The 24,033-nt window shown below is 47.9% G+C and overlaps 1 protein-coding gene across 1 annotated transcript; it reads left to right on the top strand.

Moving 5' to 3' along the window:
- Positions 1-16,356: 16,356 nt before the first annotated feature.
- Positions 16,357-20,852, top strand: LOC542369 (catalase 1). The gene is made up of 8 exons (NM_001254879.2): positions 16,357-16,602; positions 16,760-16,856; positions 17,797-18,074; positions 18,770-19,546; positions 19,675-19,764; positions 19,927-19,994; positions 20,099-20,192; positions 20,304-20,852. Exons 1-8 carry the CDS (start codon positions 16,588-16,590, stop codon positions 20,361-20,363), a joined length of 1,479 nt encoding a protein of 492 aa, NP_001241808.1. The 5' UTR covers positions 16,357-16,587; the 3' UTR covers positions 20,364-20,852.
- The last annotated feature ends 3,181 nt before the right edge of the window (positions 20,853-24,033 follow it).

Raw genomic sequence — 24,033 nt, forward strand, 5'->3', positions numbered from 1 at the left:
CTGCCACCATGTTCGCTTTGCCTGGATGGTAATGAATCTCCAACTCGTAGTCTTTGATCAGCTCTAACCATCTTCGCTGCCTCGTATTCAGCTCTGACTGAGTGAATATGTACTTCAGACTCTTGTGGTCTGTGTAGACATCACATTTCTGCCCATACAGATAGTGCCTCCATGTCTTCAATGCGTGAACCACTGCTGCCAACTTTAGGTCGTGGATTGGGTAATTCTTCTCATGAACCTTCAGCTGTCGGGACGAGTAAGCCACAACTTTTCCCTCTTGCATCAACATACATCCCAAACCGGTGTAACAAGCATCACAATACACCGAGAAGGGCTTGTGCACATCAGGCAAGACTAAGACAGGCGATGTAGTCAACTTCTCTTTCAGCGCTTCAAAGGCTTCTTGGCATTTCTGGGTCCACTTCAACTCAACTTTGTTGCCTAGTAACGTTGTCATTGGTTTCGCAATCTTCGAAAATCCTTCAATGAATCGCCGATAATATCCGGCCATTCCAATGAAGCTCTTGATTCCTCGGGCATCTGTTGGCGCTTTCCAGTTCAGAATGTCTGCCACTTTCTTCGGATCCACAGCCAATCCATCTTTGTTGATTATATGACCCAAGAACAGGACTTCACTGATCCAGAACTCACACTTGCTCAACTTTGCATACAACTGGTGCTCTCGCAATCTCTGCAATATCATCCTCAAATGATCTGCATGCTCTTCTTCGCTTTGAGAATAAATCAGAATGTCATCGATGAATACCACCACAAACTTATCAAGATAGTCCATGAATACACTGTTCATCATATTCATAAAGAAGGCCGGTGCATTTGTCAAACCGAAAGACATCACAGTGAACTCATACAACCCATACTTGGTAATGAATGCCGTCTTCGGAATGTCTGAAGGTCGGATCCTGAGCTGATGATAACCTGACCTCAGATCTATCTTGGAGAACACACTGGCTCCTCTCAACTGGTCGAACAGATCTTCTATTCTGGGCAAGGGGTATCTGTTCTTGATGGTGACCTCATTTAGAGCTCGATAATCGATACACATCCTTTTGGTGTCATCTTTCTTTTCCACAAATAGGACAGGGGCGGCCCAAGGCGAGGTGCTTGGTCGGATGTAACCTTTCTCTGACAACTCATCGATCTGCTTCTTAAGCTCGACCAACTCTGGCCCAGATATTCTGTAAGCTCTCTTAAAGATGGGGGCGGTTCCAGGAAGAAGCTCTATGGCAAATTCAACTTTCCGCTCTGGTGGCATCACTGGCAAGTCCTTTGGAAACACATCTGGAAACTCAGACACAACCTTGATACTCTCAATTGGGTCTGCTTCACTGCTATCGACAGCCATCTGATAACAACTTCCTTTCTTCGGCTCAGGCAGGACTAACTCGGTCACCACTTCCTCTCCTAGTGGGGACACCAATTTGATTGTCCTCTTATCACAACTGATAACTGCCTGATACTTATCTAGCCAATTCATCCCTAGGATGACATCTATTCCCTGAGTACCCATTACTATGAGGTTAGCGGGAAACACTATCCCCCTTATTTCCACACATACATTCAAACAGATGCTATCAGCTCGAATTCTACCACCGGCTGAGTCAATTTGAATGGGGGTTGACATGATAGTTATTGGAAGATTATGTGCTTCTACCCATGATGCAGTAATGAAAGAATGCGTTGCTCCAGTATCAAATAACACTTCTGCAATATGAGAGTCGACTGGGAACATACCTACTATCATGTCGGGGGTCTCCTGAACTGCTTCAGCCTCCAAGTGGTTCAGTCTCCCATGATTATAGCGTGGCTGAGAGCGGTTGCCTGCTCCAGGCTGAGACACATTCTGCTTTGTTGGGGCATTGGGGCCTGACTGCTGCTGGGCTGCCTTCTTCGGACATTGCATCACCCAATGGCCCTGCTCTCCACAGTGGAAACATGCTCTGTTTCCGACCTGAGTTGGTGCTGCCTGACTGTTCTGCTGGTTTGCTGGGGCAGGAAGACGAGATGCCTACTGATTCTGCCTCTGGAACTGACCTCCTCCTGACTGATTGCTCTGATGATTCTGATACTGGTGCTGAGGATACTGCCTTTGGAACTGCTGCTGCTGAGGTGAACGCTGGTTCTGCCTGAACTGCTGAGGTTGATTGCTTGAGAAACAAGGACGATTGCTGCTTCCAGGCTGGGGTCCACTGATCTTGCGCTTGCGATCCTCCATCTCCTTACGCTTCCTCTCTGTCATGATTGCTCTGTCAATCAAGTGCTGGAATGTCGGGAAGGTATGATTCATCAGTTGGTACTGAAGAGGGTCAACCAAGCCTCTCAGGAAACGGTATTGTCTCTTGGCATCGGTGTTGACATCTTCAGGAGCATAGCGAGACAACTGCAGAAACCTGTCCTGGTACTCACTGACAGACGATGACCCTTGCTTGAGGGCCAGAAACTCCTCCTTCTTCAGTGTCATCAGACCTGCAGGAACATGGTACTGACGAAAGCTACCTCTGAACTCTTCCCAGGTGATGGTGTCGGGGTTGGCATGAGTGGCGAGATAAGACTCTCACCATGACTGAGCTGCTCCTCTCAACAAACGAGGACCATACAGGACTTTCTCCCTGTCATCACACTGAGCGGTGTGCATCTCCTGCTCCACAGTGCGCAGCCAGTCTTCAGCATCCATGGGGCCAAAAGAATGGGCAAACGTTGGGGGATGACCTCTCATGAATTCAGCACGCTTGTCCCTGGGCATCTGAGGCATCTGAGGCTGAGGTGGTGGCTGCTGCTGCTGCTGAATGGCGGCCAGAGTCTGACGGATGGCTTGAACTGCCTGAGTTTGCATCAGGAACATCTGCTCGATGGACATCGGGGGCGGGGGCAGCAGCTGCTGTTGCTGGGGTGCCTCATCCTGCTGAGCTGGTTGCTCCTGCTGAGCACGCCTTCCTCCTCTGCGCATGTTCTCTGACATCTGCAGAATGCAACCACACATCAGAACTGATCTTGCAAATCTTGCATCATAAGAAAAGAGTATAGAATTCTCCACAACGCTGAACGGATGAGCATCTTCACTGATCTCCAACACAGACCAACACAGCTTCTCAGATAAAGAGGAAAGTGGAATGAAAGGCTTCCCAACTAAATAGCTAACTCCTTTAACATATAACAGGTAAACCAAAATGCAGGGGATACCCACACTCTGGTGACAGTCATTACAAAGATCCAAATCAAACATAGTTCATCATGCCAAACATAAATGCACAGAATATAGCAAACTACCCTGTCTAACTAAGACTAACTAAGAGTGAGACTAACGCTAAGACTATAGCTTCTATGTATATCTTTCGTATTAATTACAAGATCCAACTCTAACGATCTATGGTTCTAAGTCTATCTTGGTCTTACAGTCGGGATTGCCATAAGGCTGGTGTCCACGCCGAGGTGAGCGGTACGGGTGCTGAGTCCCGACGGGAGCGGGGGAACCATCGTCTAGGTGACGACGCTCTGCGCGCTCAGCCCGCAGCTGGGCGATCTCAGCACGAGCCCTACTCAGCTCGTCTAGCGCATGGTCCAGCTCCGTGTTTAGCACGGCGGCCAGGTTGACTGTGCTGCTCAACCTAGGATTGTCCTCACCAACAGGTGAAACAATCACGCCTCCTGTGTTGCCAGATGGACGACGGGGGTAATACTTCAGGTTGAGACCGTCGGCTACCCCGCCGAGAACTGAGCAGTAGTGCGAAAGCGCACACCGTGCGGCATCTTGCATGGCCGCCTCAGCTGAGTCTCGCTCAGAGATGGAATAGTGCTCTGAGCAGACCTCCGCACCCAGGAGACTATTCTCCGGACGACGCACCAAGCAGGTCGCCTCCCAGCGGTCCGGGTAGACCCCGCGACTATGCTGGTAGACCACACAGCGATACTCGATGGACCAAGTACGCCGGTCAAGTGCCCGACGTAGCAGGGTGTCGAGCGCATCGTGGAAGTGACACCCGCGAGCAGCGTCACGAGTGATGGGTCGAGCAACCCATCCTTCCGGCTCCTGGTCAGCAGAAAAGTCGGTGTCGTGGCTCGAGCTGTCGTCGCCACCACCTCCGTCGTCTGGGTCTCCTCCAGCAGCTACTCCCGAGGCTGGGGCGCCCAGTGGTGGTGCAGGGGGTGCCTCCAGAGGAAGCACGGGGGAGCAGGTCCTCACAGACTCTATCTCCTGCTGGAGCGAGAAAGAAGAGCCTTGCTGCTCCTGTCGTCGACGCTCCCGCTCCTCATGCAGGCGATGGTGCAACCTCTCCAAATGACTGGACTGACCAGCCACGGGACGGCGAAGCGGACGCTTCGCGAGACGAGAGGGTAAGAAGGGGATGACAGACTTCCGTGCGGTGTGTCTAAGACGAGCCATCTACAAAAGACACCGCAAGCAAAAGAGTGAGAACAGAACTAGTATGACCAGCAAGTAATGAACCATAAATAAATGAAGGATTAGAATAAAACACAATTTTCAGCAAGGTATAATATATAGTAGAACATAGGTTTGGTCGATATGACCAACTTTTGAAGGGATACCAAAGTCAAGGCAAGGACAGAGGTCTATAATCCTTAGAACGATAATTCTACTCTAGGTTAGCGGTCCTACAGTCAGCACGGCTTTGATACCACCTATGTCACACCCGGTTTTAGAAGGCAAACCGAATGCGAACCATGTACGTGCCAGGATCAGCAATTCACGTACACGGCAGTTACATAACATGGACATCATCACACAGTGCTCAAATAGTATTAAAACGGAAATAGTCGATTACATCATATGTCTGAGACATCCACATAGTCTTTAAAATAAATCAAAGTGCGAAAAACGAAACGTAGATAAAAGCGGCCTTCACAGGCAGCCGACTGGGGGTTACTAACCCACGCCTAGAACTCGTCGTAGTCTTGGAACTCCTGGAAGTCTCCTTCCACGGCTTCATCTTCTCCTGAGCAGTGGTTGCAATGCTGACAACCTGAGGATGGGGGGGTTTGGTGTGTAGAGCAAGGGTGAGTACACATCAACATACTCAACAAGTATCCTGTTTGGCTGTAGTGGACTAGCTTTATGTGGGGGTAAGTCAAGAAGTTGCTTTTAGTTGGTCAGATTATTATTACTAGTAGAGAAAGCCAAGTTTTAGAATTAACCCACGTTATTAACCCAAACGTACTCCTTTCCAAACGGAAAGAGTACCACTTACCATTACCAGAGTCAAAACCAAGAACCATCAATCTCATTGCCACCTGCAAATCCGAACATCTCTGATCAAGTATCACTAATCACTGGAGCTCCCTTGGCCGCTCATAACCGCGAGCACGACTGATATATCAGTTTTCTAACACTCTGCAGAGGTTGTGCACTTTACCCACAAGCCGTGATTCCCTTTCTTCCCAGAGATCATGACTCTCCATTGATCACTACCAAGGTGACCCAGCAGGGCATCACTACGTAGCCTTTACAAAGATTCCCCGGGGCTGTAGCCACCCGTTAGGTTTCCTAAATGCACCGCACTCCTCCCCAAGGGGCGAACCCAAACTTGGCAGAGCGAGCCGCATACACCGAGCCCCATTGACGGCACGACGGCTAAGCGAACTACACCCCGGATCCTCCAATTATTTAGTTAAGGGCACCCCATTCCACCCTCATGGTTGCACTGTTTTCCCGGGCGGTCATCCAAAGAACAGGTCCTTACAGAGAGGCACTCGAGAAACCGCTCGAGCCCCCTTGAAGGACACAAGTATAACATCATAATAAAAGAAGGGAAAACAGTGTATCATTGATAATTCTCATCATGTTCATTGATTAGAGTTGAGCAATAGCATAAGACTATGCAATAATAATCCAACCCAAATAGGTAAACAAGGACATGGATAACAAAAGCTAGTCAATCCTTAGGTATAAATGTGTAATGCGGGAGGTGAATTAAAGAATGTATAGGACAGAGATAGGTCAAGGGACACTTGCCTCCACCAACCGACTGCTGCTCAGGGGCTTCTCCTGCGAGTTCTTCGGGCTCTCCGACCGGATCGTTTTCTATGCGAGCGCAAACATACATACATCCACATATTTAATACAAAAGAACAGTACACCATACAATAGAATGCAGTAAGTAAACAGACGTTCCACGCGGGCTCGCAATTACGGTTAAGAGAGAAAGAGGAAAAGGCAGTCGAGAAATGATCACGTTACATTATTAAGAATTAAACCACTCGCTCAATTGAAAGGCATTAATGTAGACACTACGTTTAGCATAAAGTAAAGTCATGTTTCATGTCTAATCATTATAAGCAGATGAAGATATATTAAAAGGATTGTCGCGCGGCGAGACGCGCGACATAGCACTCTAAATCGAATTAAGAAATCAAGGACTCGTCGCGCGACCGAGCGCACAACGAGACACTTTGCATTAATTATAAAGAGACGTTAAGCTTCGCGCGACGAAACGCACGACGGCATACGTCAACTGAACTGAGTCTAAAGTGGAACGTCGCGTGAATACACGCGCGACGTTACACATTAAACAACCTGAAATTAAAATGGATCGTCGCGCGACGAAGCGCACGACGCAACACATTCATAGAATCTGAAATTAGATAAATTCATCGCGCGATGAAGCGCACGACACAGCACGCTAACTAACGGAGTTTGAAACTAACTAAAAACCAAGAATAATCACCGCACGCGTGGGGTTGCGCACGCGGGAACGCGTTATGGGTAAACGGGGGAGCGCCAGGCCACGCCAAGACCACGCGAGCCACACTGAGGGTCGGGACACCGCGCGCAGGGGGCCGAACGCCGCACGCTGGTGGCCGAGGCCGCGCGCAGGGGCCGGGGACGCCGCGCCGGGGGCCGAACCGCCGCGTCGGGGGGCCGCGCCACGCGAGCAGGGGAGGGCGGGGGCGCCGCCGCGCGAGCAGGGGGGTGAGGGCCGCGCCGCGCGCGAGCAGGGGAGGGCGGGGGCGTGCCGCCGCGGGTAGGGGAGGGGTGGGGGCCGCGCGCCGCGCGAGCAGGGGCGCGGGGGCCGCGCGAGCAGGGAGGGGGGGCGGGGGTCGCCGTCGTGGGCAGGGGAGGGGCGGGGGCCGCGTGCCGCGCGAGCAGGGAGAGGGGCGGGGTCGCGCCGCCGGTGAGCAGGGAGGGCAGGGGCACGCGCGTGCAGGGGAAGAAGAGAGGGCGCGCGCAGGGGGAGAAGAGGAGGGAGAGGGAGAGAGAGAGGAGAAGGGAGGGGAGGGGAGCTCACCTCGGGATCCAACTCCGGCGATCACCGTCTCCAAAACCTAGGGCACCACGGGGAGAGAGAGGTGGGAGAGGGAGAGAGAGGTTGCTGCGCGGGAATTCCAAATGAGAGAGGGAGAGGAGGAGGGGGTGCATGGGGGAGGTGTGGGGCGCCAGGGGCACGCAGGGCCGGGCCGGACTGGGCCGGGCTGGGCTGGGTTGGGATGAGCCACTTCGCGGATCGAAACCTACGACACGCACGACCCTCAAACGGGCTCCAATCGCGAATCGAAATCCGAGACGGAACGAGACGAACACGCGACATCAAACAAAGAAATGCGCTTCGGCATGATGCAACACCCATGACACTTAGGTTTTGGTTTATACATGACACGGACACCTGTCACTATACTGGTTTGAAATTGGGAAGAAGGAGCGAAACAGGAAGAGAAAAGAGAGTAACGCCCGAATTTGGTGAAAGAAGAAAAAAATTCTACCCCCAAATTCAGGGCGTTACAGAAGAAGGAGAAGAAGAAAAGCTATAGAAAGGCGAAAGGCAAGGCTCACCTTGGCAAGGAATGGGATTCGGACTGCTCTTCATCCGACTCCGACGATGAAGGACTGGCAGCCTCGACCTTCAACAAGTCCTCTCTCTTCCCCAATGAACGACACACTTGCCTAATGGCCAAGGAAAAGAAGGTAAGTGTTCGTGATACCCCTAAGTACACTACTTCTAGCGATGATGATTCTAGTGATGATGAAGTAGATTATACTGATTTATTTAAGGGTTTAGATAGAACTAAAGTAGATAAAATCAATGAGTTAATTGATGCTTTAAACGAAAAAGATAGATTGCTAGAGAAGCAAGAGGTTATTTTGTATGAAGATCATGATAAATTTGTTAGTGTGCAAAAATCCCTTATGTTAGAGATTAAAAGGAATGAAATGTTGTCTTCTGAGTTATCTACTTGTCATGAATCCATCTCTAGTTTAAAGATTTTAAATGATGATTTAAATGCTAAGCTAGAGATAGCTAATAAATCTAGTTCATGTGTAGAACATGTTGTAATTTGCAATAGATGCAAGGATTTTGATACTAATGCTTGTAATGAACATCTTGCATCCATTACTAAATTAAATGATGAGGTGGCAAGTCTTAATGCTCAACTTAAGACTTGCAAGGTTGATTGTGATAAGTTAAAATTTGCTAGGGATGCCTACACCATTGGTAGACACCCCTCAATTAAGGATGGACTTGGGTTTCGAAAGGAAGCCAAGAACTTAACAAGCCAAAAGGCTCCCATTCCCAACAAGGAGAAAGGGAAGGCCCCTATGGCTAGTAGTACTCAAAGGAATCATGCTTTCATGTATAATGATAGAAAATTTTCTAGGAATGCTCATTATAATAGGAGTTATTATCATGATGCCATTAATTCACATGCTATGATTGCCTCTAGCTCTACTTTTGTGCATGGTAGGCCTAGGAAAAGTAATGTTGTGCATCATGTGACTAGGAGAGTATGTAATGAACCTTCTACCATTTACTATGCTTGCAATACTTCATTTGCGCTCTTATGTAAAAATGAAAAAGTAGTGGCTAGAAAGTTGGGATCCAAATGCAAGGGAGACAAGACTTGTATTTGGGTTCCAAAGGCTATTGTGACTAACCTTGTAGGACCCAACAAGAGTTGGGTACCTAAAACCCAAGTGTAAATTACCTTGCAGGTTTATGCATCCGGGGGCTCAAGCTGGATTATCGACAGTGGATGCACAAACTACATGACGGGGGAGAAGATGTTCACCTCCTACGTCAAGAACAAAGATTCCCAAGATTTGATCATCTTTGGAGATGGGAACCAAGGCAAGGTTAAAGGATTGGAGAAGATAGCCATTTCATCTGAGCACTCTATTTCAAATGTATTCTTAGTAGAATCATTAGGGTATAATCTCCTGTCTGTAAGTCAATTGTGCCACATGGGCTACAATTGTTTGTTTACAAATGTTGATGTTTCTGTCTTTAGAAGGAGTGATGGTTCATTAGCTTTTAAGGGTGTATTAGACGACAAACTCTACTTAGTTGATTTTTCGAAAGAGGAGGTCGATCTAGATGCATGCTTAATAGCTAAGACTAGCATGGGCTGGCTGTGGCATCGCCGTCTAGCACATGTTGGGATGAAGAACCTTCATAAACTTCTAAAGGGAGAACATGTGTTAGGACTAACCAATGTCTGCTTCGAAAAAGATAGACCTTGTGCAGTTTGTCAGGCAGGAAAACAAGTGGGAAGCACTCATCACAGCAAGAATGTGATGACTACATCAAGACCACTGGAGCTTCTTCACATGGACCTCTTCGGACCTGTCGTCTACCTTAGCATCGGGGGAAGTAAGTATGGTCTTGTAATTGTAGACAACTTTTCCCGCTTCACTTGGGTGTTCTTTTTGCAGGATAAATCAGAAACCCAAGGAACCTTAAAGCGCTTTCTAAGGAGGGCTCAAAACGAATTTGAGCTCAAGGTGAAAAAGATAAGGAGCGACAACGGGTCCGAATTCAAGAACTTACAAGTTGAGGAGTATCTTGAGGAGGAAGGTGTCAAGCACAAGTTCTTCACCCCCTACACACCACAGCAAAATGGTGTGGTAGAAAGAAAGAACAGAACGCTCATCGACATGGCGAGGACAATGCTTGGAGAATTCAAGACGCCCGAGCGGTTTTGGTCGGAAGCTATGAACACAACTTGCCACGCCATAAACCGGCTCTAACTACATCGGCTCCTCAAGAAGACCTCCTACAAACTCCTTACCGGTAACAAACCCAATGTATCTTACTTTCGTGTATTTGGGAGCAAATGCTACATTTTGGTGAAGGTAGACATTCCAAATTTGCTCCCAAAGCTGTAGAAGGGTTTCTACTAGGGTATGACTCAAATACAAAGGCGTATAGGGTCTTCAACAAATCATCGGGTTTGGTTGAAGTCTCTAGCGATGTTGTATTTGATAAGACTAATGGCTCTCCAAGAGAGTAAGTTGATCTTGATGACATAGATGAAGATGATGTTCCAACGGCCGCAATACGCACCATGGCGATTGGAGATGTGCGACCACATGAACAACAAGAGCAAGATCAACCTTCTTCCTCAACAATGGTGCATCCCCCAACTCAAGATGATGGACAGGTTCATCAAGAAGAGGCATGTGATCAAGGGGGAGCACAAGAAGAACAAGCTATGGAGGAAGAAGCACCATCGGCCCCTCCAACTCAAGTTCGAGCGACGATTCAAAGAAATCACCCCGTCGATCAGATTCTGGGTGACATAAGCAAGGGAGTAACTACTCGCTCAAGATTAGCTAATTTTTGTGAGAATTACTCGTTTGTCTCTTCTATTGAGCCTTTCAGGGTAGAAAAGGCCTTGCAAGATCCGGACTGGGTGTTGGCCATGCAGGAAGAGCTCAACAACTTCAAGAGGAATGAAGTTTGGAGCCTGGTGCCATGTCCTAAGCAAAACGTTGTGGGAACCAAGTGGGTGTTCCGCAACAAGCAAGACGAGCACGGGGTGGTGACAAGAAACAAGGCTCGACTTGTGGCAAAAGGTTATGCCCAAGTCGCAGGTTTGGATTTCGAGGATACTTTTGCTCCTGTGGCTAGGCTAGAGTCTATTAGAATATTATTAGCCTATGCCGCTCACCACTCTTTCAGGTTGTTTCAAATGGATGTGAAGAGCGCTTTTCTCAACGGGCCAATAAAGGAGGAGGTGTACGTGGAACAACCCCTGGCTTTGAGGATGACAGGTACCCCGACCATGTGTGTAAGCTCTCTAAGGCGCTCTATGGACTTAAGCAAGCCCCAAGAGCATGGTATGAATGCCTTAGAGATTTCTTAATTGCTAATGCTTTCAAGGTTGGGAAAGCCGATCCCACTCTTTTCACTAAGACTTGTGACAGTGACCTTTTTGTGTGCCAAATTTATGTCGATGACATAATATTTGGTTCTACTAATCAAAAGTCTTGTGAGGAGTTTAGCAGGGTGATGACTCAAAAGTTTGAGATGTCAATGATGGGCGAGTTGAACTACTTCCTTGGGTTCCAAGTGAAGCAACTCAAGGACGGCACCTTCATCTCCCAAACGAAGTACAACCAAGATCTTCTCAAGCGGTTTGGGATGAAGGACGCCAAGCCCGCGAAGACACCGATGGGAACCGACGGACATGTCGACCTCAACAAAGGAGGTAAGTCCGTTGATCAAAAGGCATACTGGTCTATGATAGGGTCGTTACTTTATTTAGTAGACTGGATATTATGCTTAGCGTATGCATGTGTGCTAGATTTCAATCCGACCCAAGGGAATGTCACCTTGTGGCCGTTAAGCGGGTTCTTAGATATTTAGTCTCTACGCCTTGCTTCGAGATCTGGTATCCAAAGGGGTCTACCTTTGACTTAATTGGATATTCAGACTCCGATTATGCTGGATGCAAGGTTGATAGGAAGAGTACATCAGGGACGTGCCAATTCCTAGGAAGGTCCCTGGTGTCTTGGAGTTCAAAGAAACAAACCTCCGTTGCCCTATCCACCGCTGAGGCCGAGTATGTTGTCGCAGGACAGTGTTGCACACAACTACTTTGGATGAGGCAAACCCTCCGGAACTTTGGCTACAATCTGAGCAAAGTCCCACTCCTATGTGACAATGAGAGTGCAATCTGCATGGCAGATAATCCTGTTGAAGACAGCCGCACTAAGCACATAGACATCCGACATCACTTTCTGAGAGACCACCAGCAAAAGGGAGATATCGAGGTGTTCCATATTAGCACCGAGAACCAGCTAGCTGATATCTTTACCAAGCCATTAGATGAGAAAACCTTTTGCAGGCTACGTATTGAGCTAAATGTCTTGGATTCGCGTAACTTGGATCGATTTATAGCATACATGTGTTTTATGCCTTTGATCACGTTACATTATGCATTTATGTGATTTATTGCTTATTTATGGTGCTCAAGTTGTGCAAGGGATCCCCGGATCTCACAAGTCCATGTGTGAATGATGCACATATTTATGGGGAGAAGTGTCACAACTTGACCCTTTGAGACTAACCTTTGTGTTTAAGTGTACTTGATATAGTCTGAAAGGTGGATTGAAAGGGAAAGGTGAACTTGTACCATGCAAAGACTTCCACTGCACTACGGTATTAGTGTACTCACCTCCAAGTTCATTCTTATGCTTTTATTGCCTTTTGCTCTTAATTAACAATTTTTGGTGAGGCAATGGGGTTAAAAGGCCATAAATGATCCTGTTTTGGTGCTTGATGCCAATGGGGGAGAAATTAAGGCCAAAGCAAATGGATCAGCTACCACTTGTGAATTTTGAAAATAATAGATTTAGAACTTTTTGATTTGTCAAAATACTCTTATTGCAAAATTTGGTCTCTTATGGGGAGAATTTATGATTATGGGAAAAGGGGGAGTTTTTGGATCTTGATCATTGTAACTCTTGGAGTATCTATATTTATGCCTAAACAAGTGAGTTTGACTTAGAGATAGGAAAATGAATTTGATTTGCAAAAACAAACCAAGTGGTGGCAAAGAATGATCCAAATATGCCAAATTAGAATAAAAAACAATTTGGTCTTCAATTTGAATCGATGTTGCATGTTTTGCATTGCTTTTTGATGTGTTGGCATAAATCACCAAAAAAGGGAGATTGAAAGGGAAATGTGCCCTTGGGCCATTTCTATAATATTTTGGTGATTAAGTGTCCAACACATAGTGAGTGAGATATTATGTGCCAAACAAGCAAAAGGTGCAAATCATGTAACAAGGTACGTTTCTAGACTTAGTACATTGTTTTGAGTACTAACATATATTGTCTAAGTGTTAGAAACAGAGAAAAGAAAAGAAGAAAAGGATTACAAGTAACTTGGCTGTGTACAGCCGAAGTCCAGCTCAGTCTGGTGCACCGGACAGTGTTCGGTGCGCCAGGCTGGCCTCCGGTGAACAGGCCGCTCTCGGGAGAATTTGGAGGTGTACGACTATAATTCACCGGACTGTCCGGTGGTGCACCGGACTGTCCGGTGAGCCAATGGTCGCCAGCGCAACGGTCGGCCGCGCAATCCGTGGGCGACGCGTGGCCCGTGCCAACGGTCGGTAGGAGGCACCGGACTGTCCAATGTGCACCGGACAGTGTCCGGTGCACCAACCGCCACGAATCTGCAAAGGTCGTGTGCGCCAGAATAGGAAAGAGATCGCGCACCGGACATGAACAGTGGCTGTCTGCTGGTGCACTGAACTATCCGGTGCGCCACCCGATAGAAGGCAACTTTGGCTTTCCTTGTTGGTCTCCAACGGCTCCTAGCTGCCTTGGGGCTATAAAAGGGACCCCTAGGCGCATGGAGGAGTCATCCAAGCATTCACTAAGCATTCTAAGTCTCCCAAACTCCGTCTCCGCGCACTTGATCGATTGTGTTAGTGATTTGAGCTCCGTTCTACTTGTGAAACTCTTTATGCTTCATTTTGAGCTCAAGTCTTGACTTGTGTGCGTGTGTGTGCTGCGGATTTGTGTGTGTTGCTCCCCAACCTTACTCTTGTGCTTCTATTGTGATCTTTGTTGTAAGGGCGAGAGACTCCAACTTGTGGAGATTCCTCGCAAACGGGAAAAAGAGATAAGGAAGAAAAACCGTGGTATTCAAGTTGATCATTGGATCACTTGAAAGGGGTTGAGTGCAACCCTCGTCCATTGGGACGCCACAACGTGGAAGTAGGCAAGTGTTACTTGGCCGAACCACGGGATAAAAATCGCGTGTCTCTTGTGTGCTTTACCTTTGATTATCTGTGTTCACAAGAACTCGTTTCAAGCTACTTAGCCATTCTAACTTACATAACAAAGTTTTGTGGCTATTAGTGTTGAATTTTACAGGATCACCTATTCACCCCCTCTAGGTACTCTCAAACCCCCAAACACATTCCAATCGAACCAGTCTACTGTATTTACTTTTCCTGCCCTAAGAGTAGATGTAACGTAGTTCTAGCTGTAGCTTTCCGCATATCCACCTCCATCCCTATTCGACTCTATGTCGTCTAGATCCGTCTTGTGTGGCCTGCCGACCCTAAGACGACCCTAGGATCATACCCCTCCTGAGGGTAAGATCTAGTGGTCCATTCAAGATACTATACCTCAACTATTTTAACCCCTAGGCGACTCTACGTCGTCTGGGGACGTGCCGGGTGGCCTGCTGACCTAGAGCCTCGTGAGAAGGAAGAGGACCCTGCACCATCGTGGATCGTCTGGTCCAAGGCACAGACCGTCCAGAGCGACGCAAGGAAGGAGTCGCCCCTGTAGAAAGGTCGTGTACCGTCCGGCCCAGGGCCGCAGACCGTCCGCGTTGCCGCAGAGGGCACCACCAGGTGGTGCACCTCTAGTGTTTGGTGACCAAATCAATCGGTGCCAACATGATGTGATAGGGGATCTACTGGAGATAGCCTTAGGGCTAGAAACGAGCCAAGTCAAAGCTTGGATTGGCTTGGTGCGGCTCGGTAGCTGATCGAATTTGGCTCGGCTCACCCACTTGGTGAGCTAAAGAATGAGCGAGGCTCGGCTCTCAAGCTACAACTTGATAAATATTATTGCATTATATAGTGAATTAATAGTATATAAATATGGAATATATAATCACCATTCAACATAACGAGTAATTTAAATTATGATTTGTCATTTATCCATTATCAAAGGTTAAAGAACACGATTAATTTAAATTATAATTTGTCATATATCCATCATAAAAGGCTAAAGAGCGAGCCAAATACCTATAAAATTATCTAAAATTCATTATTATTCTGTAGGTTGATTAATTTGATATAGCTCATATAGCCCGTGAGCCAGAATAAGCCACCTCGGCACTAACGAAGCTAAAAGACTAGCTCGACTCGACTTGCTCGCTCGAGGCTCACAAGTCACTCAGAGCAAACTTTTTTTTCTTGCCCTATCTCCCTTGCCAGTCGACTGTGTTTGCCTCCAGACGCGCCGCCCCAACGTCACGCTCGCCAACCCACGAGTTGTTGTCCTCTACTTTACACAAAGAAAGGAGGAAGATGAAGAGTCTAACGTGTGGGGCCAAGGTGTCCACGGGACAAAAAAAGAAGATGAGCTTCTAGGACTGTTAGACTATCTCTAATATTTTATAATACTCATATTCAAACTTTATTCTATGAATAGTGCAGTCTACAGTATAGAACAGTGTAAAACAATTTTTATGAATAAACTTTGCATTACTGCTGAAGTCGGCCTTATCGGGCCACAATTGGCAACCTAGGTGGGTTTCTCGCACCCTACCATAAAGCTACATCAAACTTTTATTTTTAGTACTTGTAGAAATCTCTACTCCGTTAGATTTCGTGTGTCGTGCCTCATGTCACTCACTTCTCGCCTATCAATAGACTACTACACCACAGGTAGATCATGAGAATCTATCCAAACACAATACGACAGAAAGCTTTACATAGTAACAATTCGCTAACCGAAGGATGGGTGGTCGAGCGAGTTATAAAAGGGTCTAGACTCTTTTTTAACTTATATCTTTTTCGGTCTTTTGGCTAAGATAAAATATAATATTTATTCTTATCAGTTTAATATCTAATATGTAGATCATATATTCGTTTTGATATTAAATTTATTTTTATAAATACCAAATATGATTGTGTGTTGTCGCAACCCAGTGACATTGGACTTGTTCTATATCTAAATTGAAGTTGCTCTAAAATAAATCTAGTGCTTTAGACATGATTTGTTTAAAAAGGTAGATCCTTAATTATAGACTATTTTCGTTATCGTCTGCTAGTTTACTTTTAAACTAAATCGGAACAAATAAAAAAAAGACAGATAAAGTACTACCGAAGAGTTTTTCTTTCGCTCCAGCAGCCGTTAAGATTCTGTCTTAGCAAGGAAAGTTTGTGGTAACCACGTACGCAAAACTTCCGGGGTGCAAACTGCAAATGGGTGTTATGTCTGTTCCCCTCGTCTCTGCAAGTAGGCCACCCTCGCCGACGGGCTGAATCATGTAACCAAGAAGTCCACGTGGAGGTGGAAGAGGGCAATATGGACAGCGAGGAGAGCACGAAACCACCGCCGTGCCGTGCAGTGCCATCCTCCCTCCATTGTTTCCCGGCTCTCCGTCCCTTGGGAGTTGGGCCTTGGCATTTCCTTAAGATAAAAAAGGGGGGAAATCGGCTTCCTACTCCCCGTCCTTATCGCCAGCCGAACCGACATTGTTTTCTCCCCCCTTCTCGCCTTCTCCTTCTCCCCCCTAGTCTAGAGGCGTTTGCTCCCCAATCCCTTCGGCCCGCCCGCTCGACGTGATCCCACCGGCAGCCATGGATCCATACAAGGTGCTTTTTTTTCGATTTAGAATTCTTTCTTCATCGATTTTGCCCTATGTGCTAGATCCTCAAATCAATTCCGCATCTTGTTTCCGCCCTTGATTGATGCATTCGCTCGTCTGACTTGATTGATGCGCTCGATCTGGGGGACTCTTCGTTCTTGCAGCACCGCCCGTCTAGTGGGAGCAACTCCAGCTTCTGGACCACCAACTCCGGCGCCCCCGTCTGGAACAACAACTCTGCCCTCACCGTCGGACAGCGAGGTCAGACCACAACCCCTCTCTCTGTTTATCCTGTAGCTGACATGCTGCTGCCTTCATTTGTCTCGTCTCTCCATCCCGGTTTCATTTTCCCTTGCACGATCCTGTATGTACTCACTATGTATGTAGCATATATGTTCTTGATTTGTGCGAGACCCATCCGAGGCATAAATGATCTGTTCTAGCTTTGCTTTGAGGCCTATTATTGCACCGTGGAAGCCAGAGGATTTCGCTTCCCATCCATTCAAAGCTTGCATCTTGATGTGCTTTTAATTAATTTCCAGTGACTAATTTTGCCTGCTCTGTACATGCGGGTTGTCGTTGATTCACCTGTCCGAATATCGTCAATGAATTTGAGACTTGCCCAAAGGACTTATTCCTTGTATCAGCTGTAAGGTGAAGCTTTTGTCCTGATATTTTTGCCAGTCGCTGTCGAACCATTACGTTACTTAAGGGAAAGAAAGCACATTCCCGGTACGAAATGCCATCATGGAGTCATAGTGATAATCCTAGGTGAGGGACACTTGGAGAGTAGTAAAGTCAGCGGAGGGTAATCACAGTTAATTGTTACTGATACAGTGTGTTTACTTTCGATGGTTACCTGGGGTAGGTTAAATCACTGCTGGAAACCTTAATCCTTGGTTCTTCTTTGTTCAGAATGTATGACCGAGCTTTGAAAGTGATTGCAAGCCCTGTTTGGCTCTTCTGAATGTCATTGTCAATTTGCCACAAAAAGTGTCCATCAATTGCAGGAACAGGATACATACAATATGCCTATCTGAAACCAATATGTTTCTATCAGAGTATATATGTCAGAAATATGAGAAGCCTTTTGTTTTAGGAGTTTGTTTTATTGTATAGTACCTGCTTCACTTTCTGTTTTGGTGTTATTAGCTAACAATTGCTGATATATTGTTCCACACGATGTGTTTTTCTTTGACAGGTCCAATCCTCCTTGAGGATTATCATCTAATCGAAAAGCTTGCTCAGTTCGACAGAGAACGTATCCCTGAACGTGTTGTGCATGCACGGGGAGCCAGTGCCAAGGGTTTCTTTGAGGTCACTCATGATGTCTCTCACCTTACATGTGCTGATTTTCTCCGTGCTCCTGGGGTCCAGACACCTGTTATTGTCCGTTTCTCTACAGTTGTGCATGAGCGTGGAAGCCCTGAGACCTTGAGGGATCCACGTGGTTTTGCTGTCAAGTTCTACACCAGAGAGGTACTGAGGATAAATTTTAACTCGCCTCCTAGGGGAAAGAGATACATGTCTTAACTGTTCTATTTTTTTTTGTTATGTCTTAAAAAGAAACATTCTTTTTTAGAACCGTTGTGAGTTATATGATACATCTTGGCAAGTACTTTTCTGTCAATGTATGTTGTATGCATTCATGAAAGCATGTAATATCAAACGTTTAGCTGATTTCAACTATTGCTTAGTGATGTGTACTTTAGCCCTGTAGATGGTCCTTGACATGAGCTGTTATTCAGACGAAATGATGTCTCTAGGTCATTTTTCTCATAGGAATGAACTGTATCTTTCTTTTTTCTGTAATTGAAACTTAAGTTACCTCCTCCTGTTTAAGTTGACCTTTGACCTTGCCATGATGAACTTCTTTTTATGAAATTAAATTCTGATTACCTATTTGTGACGCAGATATAAGTGCCTTTTGCTTAAAAGAACAGTACTCTGGGGCACCATAATGTGCGGTTTGTGTCCAGTATCAGTATAATCAAAGATATTTCATAACTGAATCCATCTCTGTCCAGTTTCCCCTACATATTGTTGCGCTGTTTGTTTACATTCTTTTACAAATTGTTGGATGCCTTCAAGTGACCCAATTTTTAGAACACTTTATTGACCTTTTTATATCCAGAGGGATAGTATCTTATGGTTTTCTTCATGCGTTTTTTCAGGGTAACTTTGACCTCGTGGGTAACAACATGCCTGTGTTTTTCATACGAGATGGGATGAAATTCCCTGACATGGTCCACGCTTTCAAGCCGAATCCAAAGACCAATTTGCAGGAGAACTGGAGAATAGTAGATTTCTTCTCTCACCACCCAGAGAGCCTACACATGTTCACCTTCCTCTTTGACGATGTTGGCATCCCACTCAACTACAGGCACATGGAGGGCTTTGGTGTCAATACCTACACCTTGATCAACAGGGATGGAAAGCCTCACCTTGTGAAATTCCATTGGAAGCCTACTTGTGGTGTGAAATGCTTGCTCGACAATGAAGCTGTGACTGTTGGAGGCACCTGCCACAGCCATGCGACGAAGGATCTATATGATTCCATCGCAGCTGGGAATTACCCTGAATGGAAGCTCTACATCCAGACTATTGATCTTGACCATGAGGATAAGTTTGACTTTGACCCGCTCGATGTCACCAAGACCTGGCCTGAGGATATCATCCCGCTGCAGCCCGTTGGACGGATGGTCCTGAACAAGAACGTCGACAACTTCTTTGCAGAGAATGAACAGATTGCTTTCTGCCCAGCGATTATTGTTCCTGGAATTCACTATTCTGATGATAAGCTGCTCCAGACGAGAATCTTCTCCTATGCTGATACCCAGAGGCACCGCCTTGGTCCAAACTATCTGATGCTTCCTGTGAATGCACCAAAATGTGCCCACCACAATAACCACCATGATGGGTTCATGAACTTCATGCACAGGGACGAAGAGGTACTATGTTCTTTGGAGTTCTTTTCCCCTTTTGCATGCAAGTGTGGTGTAGGATGCATCTTACCTGTCGTCATAAGTAACATGTGGGAGTTCTCTGGCACTTATACCTATCCTCTCTGTTTCCTTAGGTGAACTACTTCCCTTCGAGGTTTGATCCCGCCCGTCACGCGGAGAAGGTCCCCATTCCTCCCCGTGTTCTAACAGGCTGTCGTGAGAAGGTGTGTATTAAGTTCCAACAGCGCCTTCATGTTATAATAATATTGAGTTATGGTGGGCTTGTGGCTACATCGTTATACTACATAATGTAATGGTGAAGGAAGGTGAATCATCGTTGGAATTTTTCTTCCTTCTAAACCTTGCTTGTACTGTTGAATCTGCAGTGCATCATTCAGAAGGAGAACAACTTCAAGCAGGCTGGCGAGAGATATCGTTCCTTCGACCCTGCAAGGTTTGCCCCCCACACCTCAGGCTGTCTGGTTTACAGGTATAGGACACTAAGCTGCTGCTTGCCTAATTCAAGTGTTTTGGTATCTGTCTATCTGATGATGACAGGCAAGACCGGTTCATCCAGCGATGGGTTGACGCACTGACAGACCCTCGCGTGACCCATGAACACCGTACCATTTGGATCTCCTACTGGTCCCAGGTATTCATTTTGTTGTTTGTTTGTTCTTGGTAAAAAATGCTCAGTGGACATGGACATTCGAACGCTTTATCCTGGTACTGAAACCATATTAATTGTCTGTGTGCGCTGCAGTGCGACGCCGCTCTTGGCCAGAAGCTGGCTTCTAGGCTGAACCTGAAGCCGAGCATGTAAGATCGACGAGGAAGAAAGCAGGCACCGGTGGCCAAGGATGCAACGCAACATGGAGCGTGTGATGTTTACACCAATATAATTGAATAAACAGGGGATGTGCGCGTTGTCGTACTTATGCTGATGCTGATGGTCGGTGGTCGATTATATATACTGGAACTTCTGGTGTATGCTCTTCTCTTCTGGGGAGACGTAATGTAACGAAGAAGAATGTGTCATTGTGGCCTGTGGTACAAACCCTGCTGTGTATGGGCCTGTCTATAAGAAACAGCGATGAGTTGTGACGTTATGTTTCTGACAGTTTATTTACTAATGAGCACATCTTTGATTTACTAGAACGAAGAGAAGTTGAGGAACTGTCGGACAGATGCAGCAAGGATCCTCATTAAATAATAGAATCACTCTTGTTTGCATTCATGAAAACTGTACTAAGGGAGTGTTTGTTTGATGAATCACTCTAAGATAAGGTGGTGCATCATGAGTATTCCTATGAGTATTCCTAGGATGATCATATTTCTTATGTTATTACTATGAGGATCGATGCTCATGCCCGTCTGCCACCTCGTTTGGAGGGACCACCTCGGGTGGAGCCGTTGTTCCCGCGGCCGCCTTTGCGGGAACGACGACTTTCGTCGGTGTTAGGAGTAGGGACGACGGGAGGAGTGCGGGTGGTAGCTCCAGTCAAATAGGGTGAGGAGCCTGACCCCTCGAGGGTGTTTGACCGCCGGGAGGAGCACTGTAGAGGGTCGGCCTCGAGGGTGTTTGACCGTCGGGAGGAGCACTGTAGAGGGTCGGCACTGGAGCAAAGGCCTCAGTATCTAAGGTGAGCCCTTCAAGGAGAAGCTCATTGTGGACGGTGTAGAAGGTGGGGAAGGACATGATCCTCTTGATGAGAGCCTTCAAGTAGTTGTAGCAGGGGCTGAGGCCACGCAGAAAGTTCAACACCATGGTACGGTTGACGATGGCACATTGAGGTCATGGAGAGAGTATGACATGTCCTTCATTTTGCGGCAGTATTCTCCCACGGAGGGACACCCTGAGAGAACCGATGAAACTGGCGTCGAGGTGGAGCGCCCGAGCCTCTCGAGGAACTGTCCCTCGAGAGCGAGCCACACCTAGCGAGTAGTGTCTGCCTGGTCGCAGATGATGTCCTGTAGCTTAACGATGATGATGCTATTGAGCGACGAGAGGATCACGATGGAGACAGCGGGGCGATGAGGTCATTGAGGACGTGATCGGCGAGGGTGTACCGCCTAGGAGTGAGAACCACCTGAACCCGCCAATGAGAGTAGCGGGTAGACGTTAGGTCCAATATAACAAACACAAGGGACCGAATGTTCTGCATCTCGGCGGCCTAAGCGTGGAGGGCGGTGACGCCATCGACATCGAGTATAGAGGAGTGGGGAGCCTGGGGCCACCAGGGGTCCTCATGGGCGACTGGCGGGTGGCCGAGGATGAGGTGATACGCGATGTCCATCTGGACGGTCAGGGAGACGACCATGTCACACTCTTGTTTTATCAGGGACGTGGCGCGCTGACGCTCCTGGGAGGTGACCATGGCTGCCTGGATGGTGGCGATGGCCGTGACCAATGACGAGGAAGCAGGCGGCCGCGGTCAGGGAGGGACCAGCACCAGGGGGCGGCCAAGTCGGCCGCGACGAGGGTGGCCGCTAGCGAGGGGCGTGGGAGGGGTCGACGGCGGTCAGACCCGCACATAGGATCGCGACGACACTAGTGTCCGCGCCCAGGGCGGCGACGTCGGAGAAGAGGCTAGTGTGGGGGGCGAGCAGAGCGCCCATGGCCGCTGCTGACAGCGGGCCTGCGACCTGGGCAACCGCTGGTGGCGTGCTCGGGCGTTGTGGGCAGAGGTGGCCGCGGCGGTAGTACTGTGCGGATCCATGGGGCACCGAGGGAGAGAGAATGGGGAGAGCCGGCGGCAAGCAGGGAAGCTGCTGGCAGTGGCGGCGCCGGTGTCTGAGGCCGACGGCGGGGAGGGGGAGGGCCGGCAGCTGGGCAGAGCTGGCTTAGGGGCGCCGACAGTGGGGGAACCGGTCTGGGGCGTCGACAGCTGGCAGGGAGCCAACGTCGGCTGAGGGCTAAGCCTATCCGCAACCGTTACCCCTAAATTTTCCCCCTATTTTTTCATCTCCCGCAGCGGTTCCCCCTAAATACTCCCCTATACCCCACTACAACTATAAAATACCATTTTCTATATCAACTATCAATTTTTTATCTACTAACAATTACTTGTGGACCCACAACATAATGTTTAGGGTGATGAACAGTGACATGCTAGATCTGGGGAGAGAGAAGGGGGCTGACGCGTAGGAGACGCTGTAGGGGGCACCGCTGCGGCCGTGGGGTGCCCCCTACAGCCGGCATGCAAGGGGAGGGGGATGGCTAGCGTTTACCGTTGCGCACAGCCTAAGGCTGCCTGCAACGCTGCCCCCTCCCCTTGCATGCCCCCTGCAGCGCCTTCTAGCGCGCGGTCCCCTTCTCTCTCCCCCTCAATCTAGGGGATCACTGTTCATCCCCTACAACACTGTGCTGTGGGGCCACGAGTAATTGTTAGTAGATAAAAAATTGGTAGTAGATATAAAAAATGATATTTTATAGTTATAGTGGGGTATAGGGGGAACCGCTGCGGGAGATGAAAACATAGGGGGTGAAATGTTGATGATGTGACCCAAAAAAGTGATATAGGGGAAAAAATTTAGGGGTAACGTTTGTGAATAGCCTAAGGGTAGGGAGGGAAGGGAGAGAGATAAAAGAATCCTAGTTCTCTATCATGTGGGAAATCTTAATCATAACTTAGGATTGAGTATTATATTAATAGACCAAGTTAGTTGAGTCTGACCAATTACACAGGGATGAGACTGTAATTACAAAGACTAACCTTAAAACCCTAAACATGTACTCTAACAGCTTGTAATACAAAGCCCGATGTGTGCTTGCCGGTTACTGAAAGGGAAATAGGCTTTAAACCTTTTCCTAAATGATTTTGGTGGTTGAATGACCAACATAACTAATTGGACTAACTAGTTTGCTCTAGATCATATATTCTACAGGTGTCAAAGATTCAACATAAAACCAATAAAAAGAACAAGACAAGGGTCAAGAGAAAGGAGCAATGAGGCAACCGAGGGCACCTCTGGCTGGAGGCACCGGACTGTCCGGTGTGCACCGGACAGTGTCCGGTGCGCCCAGAGGACACCAACTCAAACTCTTCGCCCTCGGGAATTCTCGGAAGCCGGCGCGCTATAATTCACCGGACTGTCCGGTGTGCACCGGACATGTCCGGTGCTCCAAGGAAGCACGGTCTCCGGAACTCGCCAGCCTCGGGTTCGCGCGGCAGCCGCTCCGCTAAAATTCACCGGACTGTCCGGTGTGCACCGGACTGTCCGGTGTGCCAGCGAAGCAACGGCTCCCTGCGGCGCCAACGGCTCCCTGCGGTGCATTTAATGCGCGCGCAGCACGCGCAGACGTCAGGCACGCCCATACTGGTGCACCGGACACTCTACAGTACATGTCCGGTGCGCCACCGGACATCCAGGCGGGCCCAGAAGACAGTGCTCCAACGGTCGACCCAACGGCTCTTTGGTGACGTGGCTGTCGCACCGGACATGTCCGGTGTGCACCGGACTGTCCGGTGCGCCATCGACAGACAGCCTTC

This window comes from Zea mays, chromosome 5 (assembly GCF_902167145.1).
Source record: "Zea mays cultivar B73 chromosome 5, Zm-B73-REFERENCE-NAM-5.0, whole genome shotgun sequence".
Classification (NCBI taxonomy): domain Eukaryota; kingdom Viridiplantae; phylum Streptophyta; class Magnoliopsida; order Poales; family Poaceae; genus Zea; species Zea mays.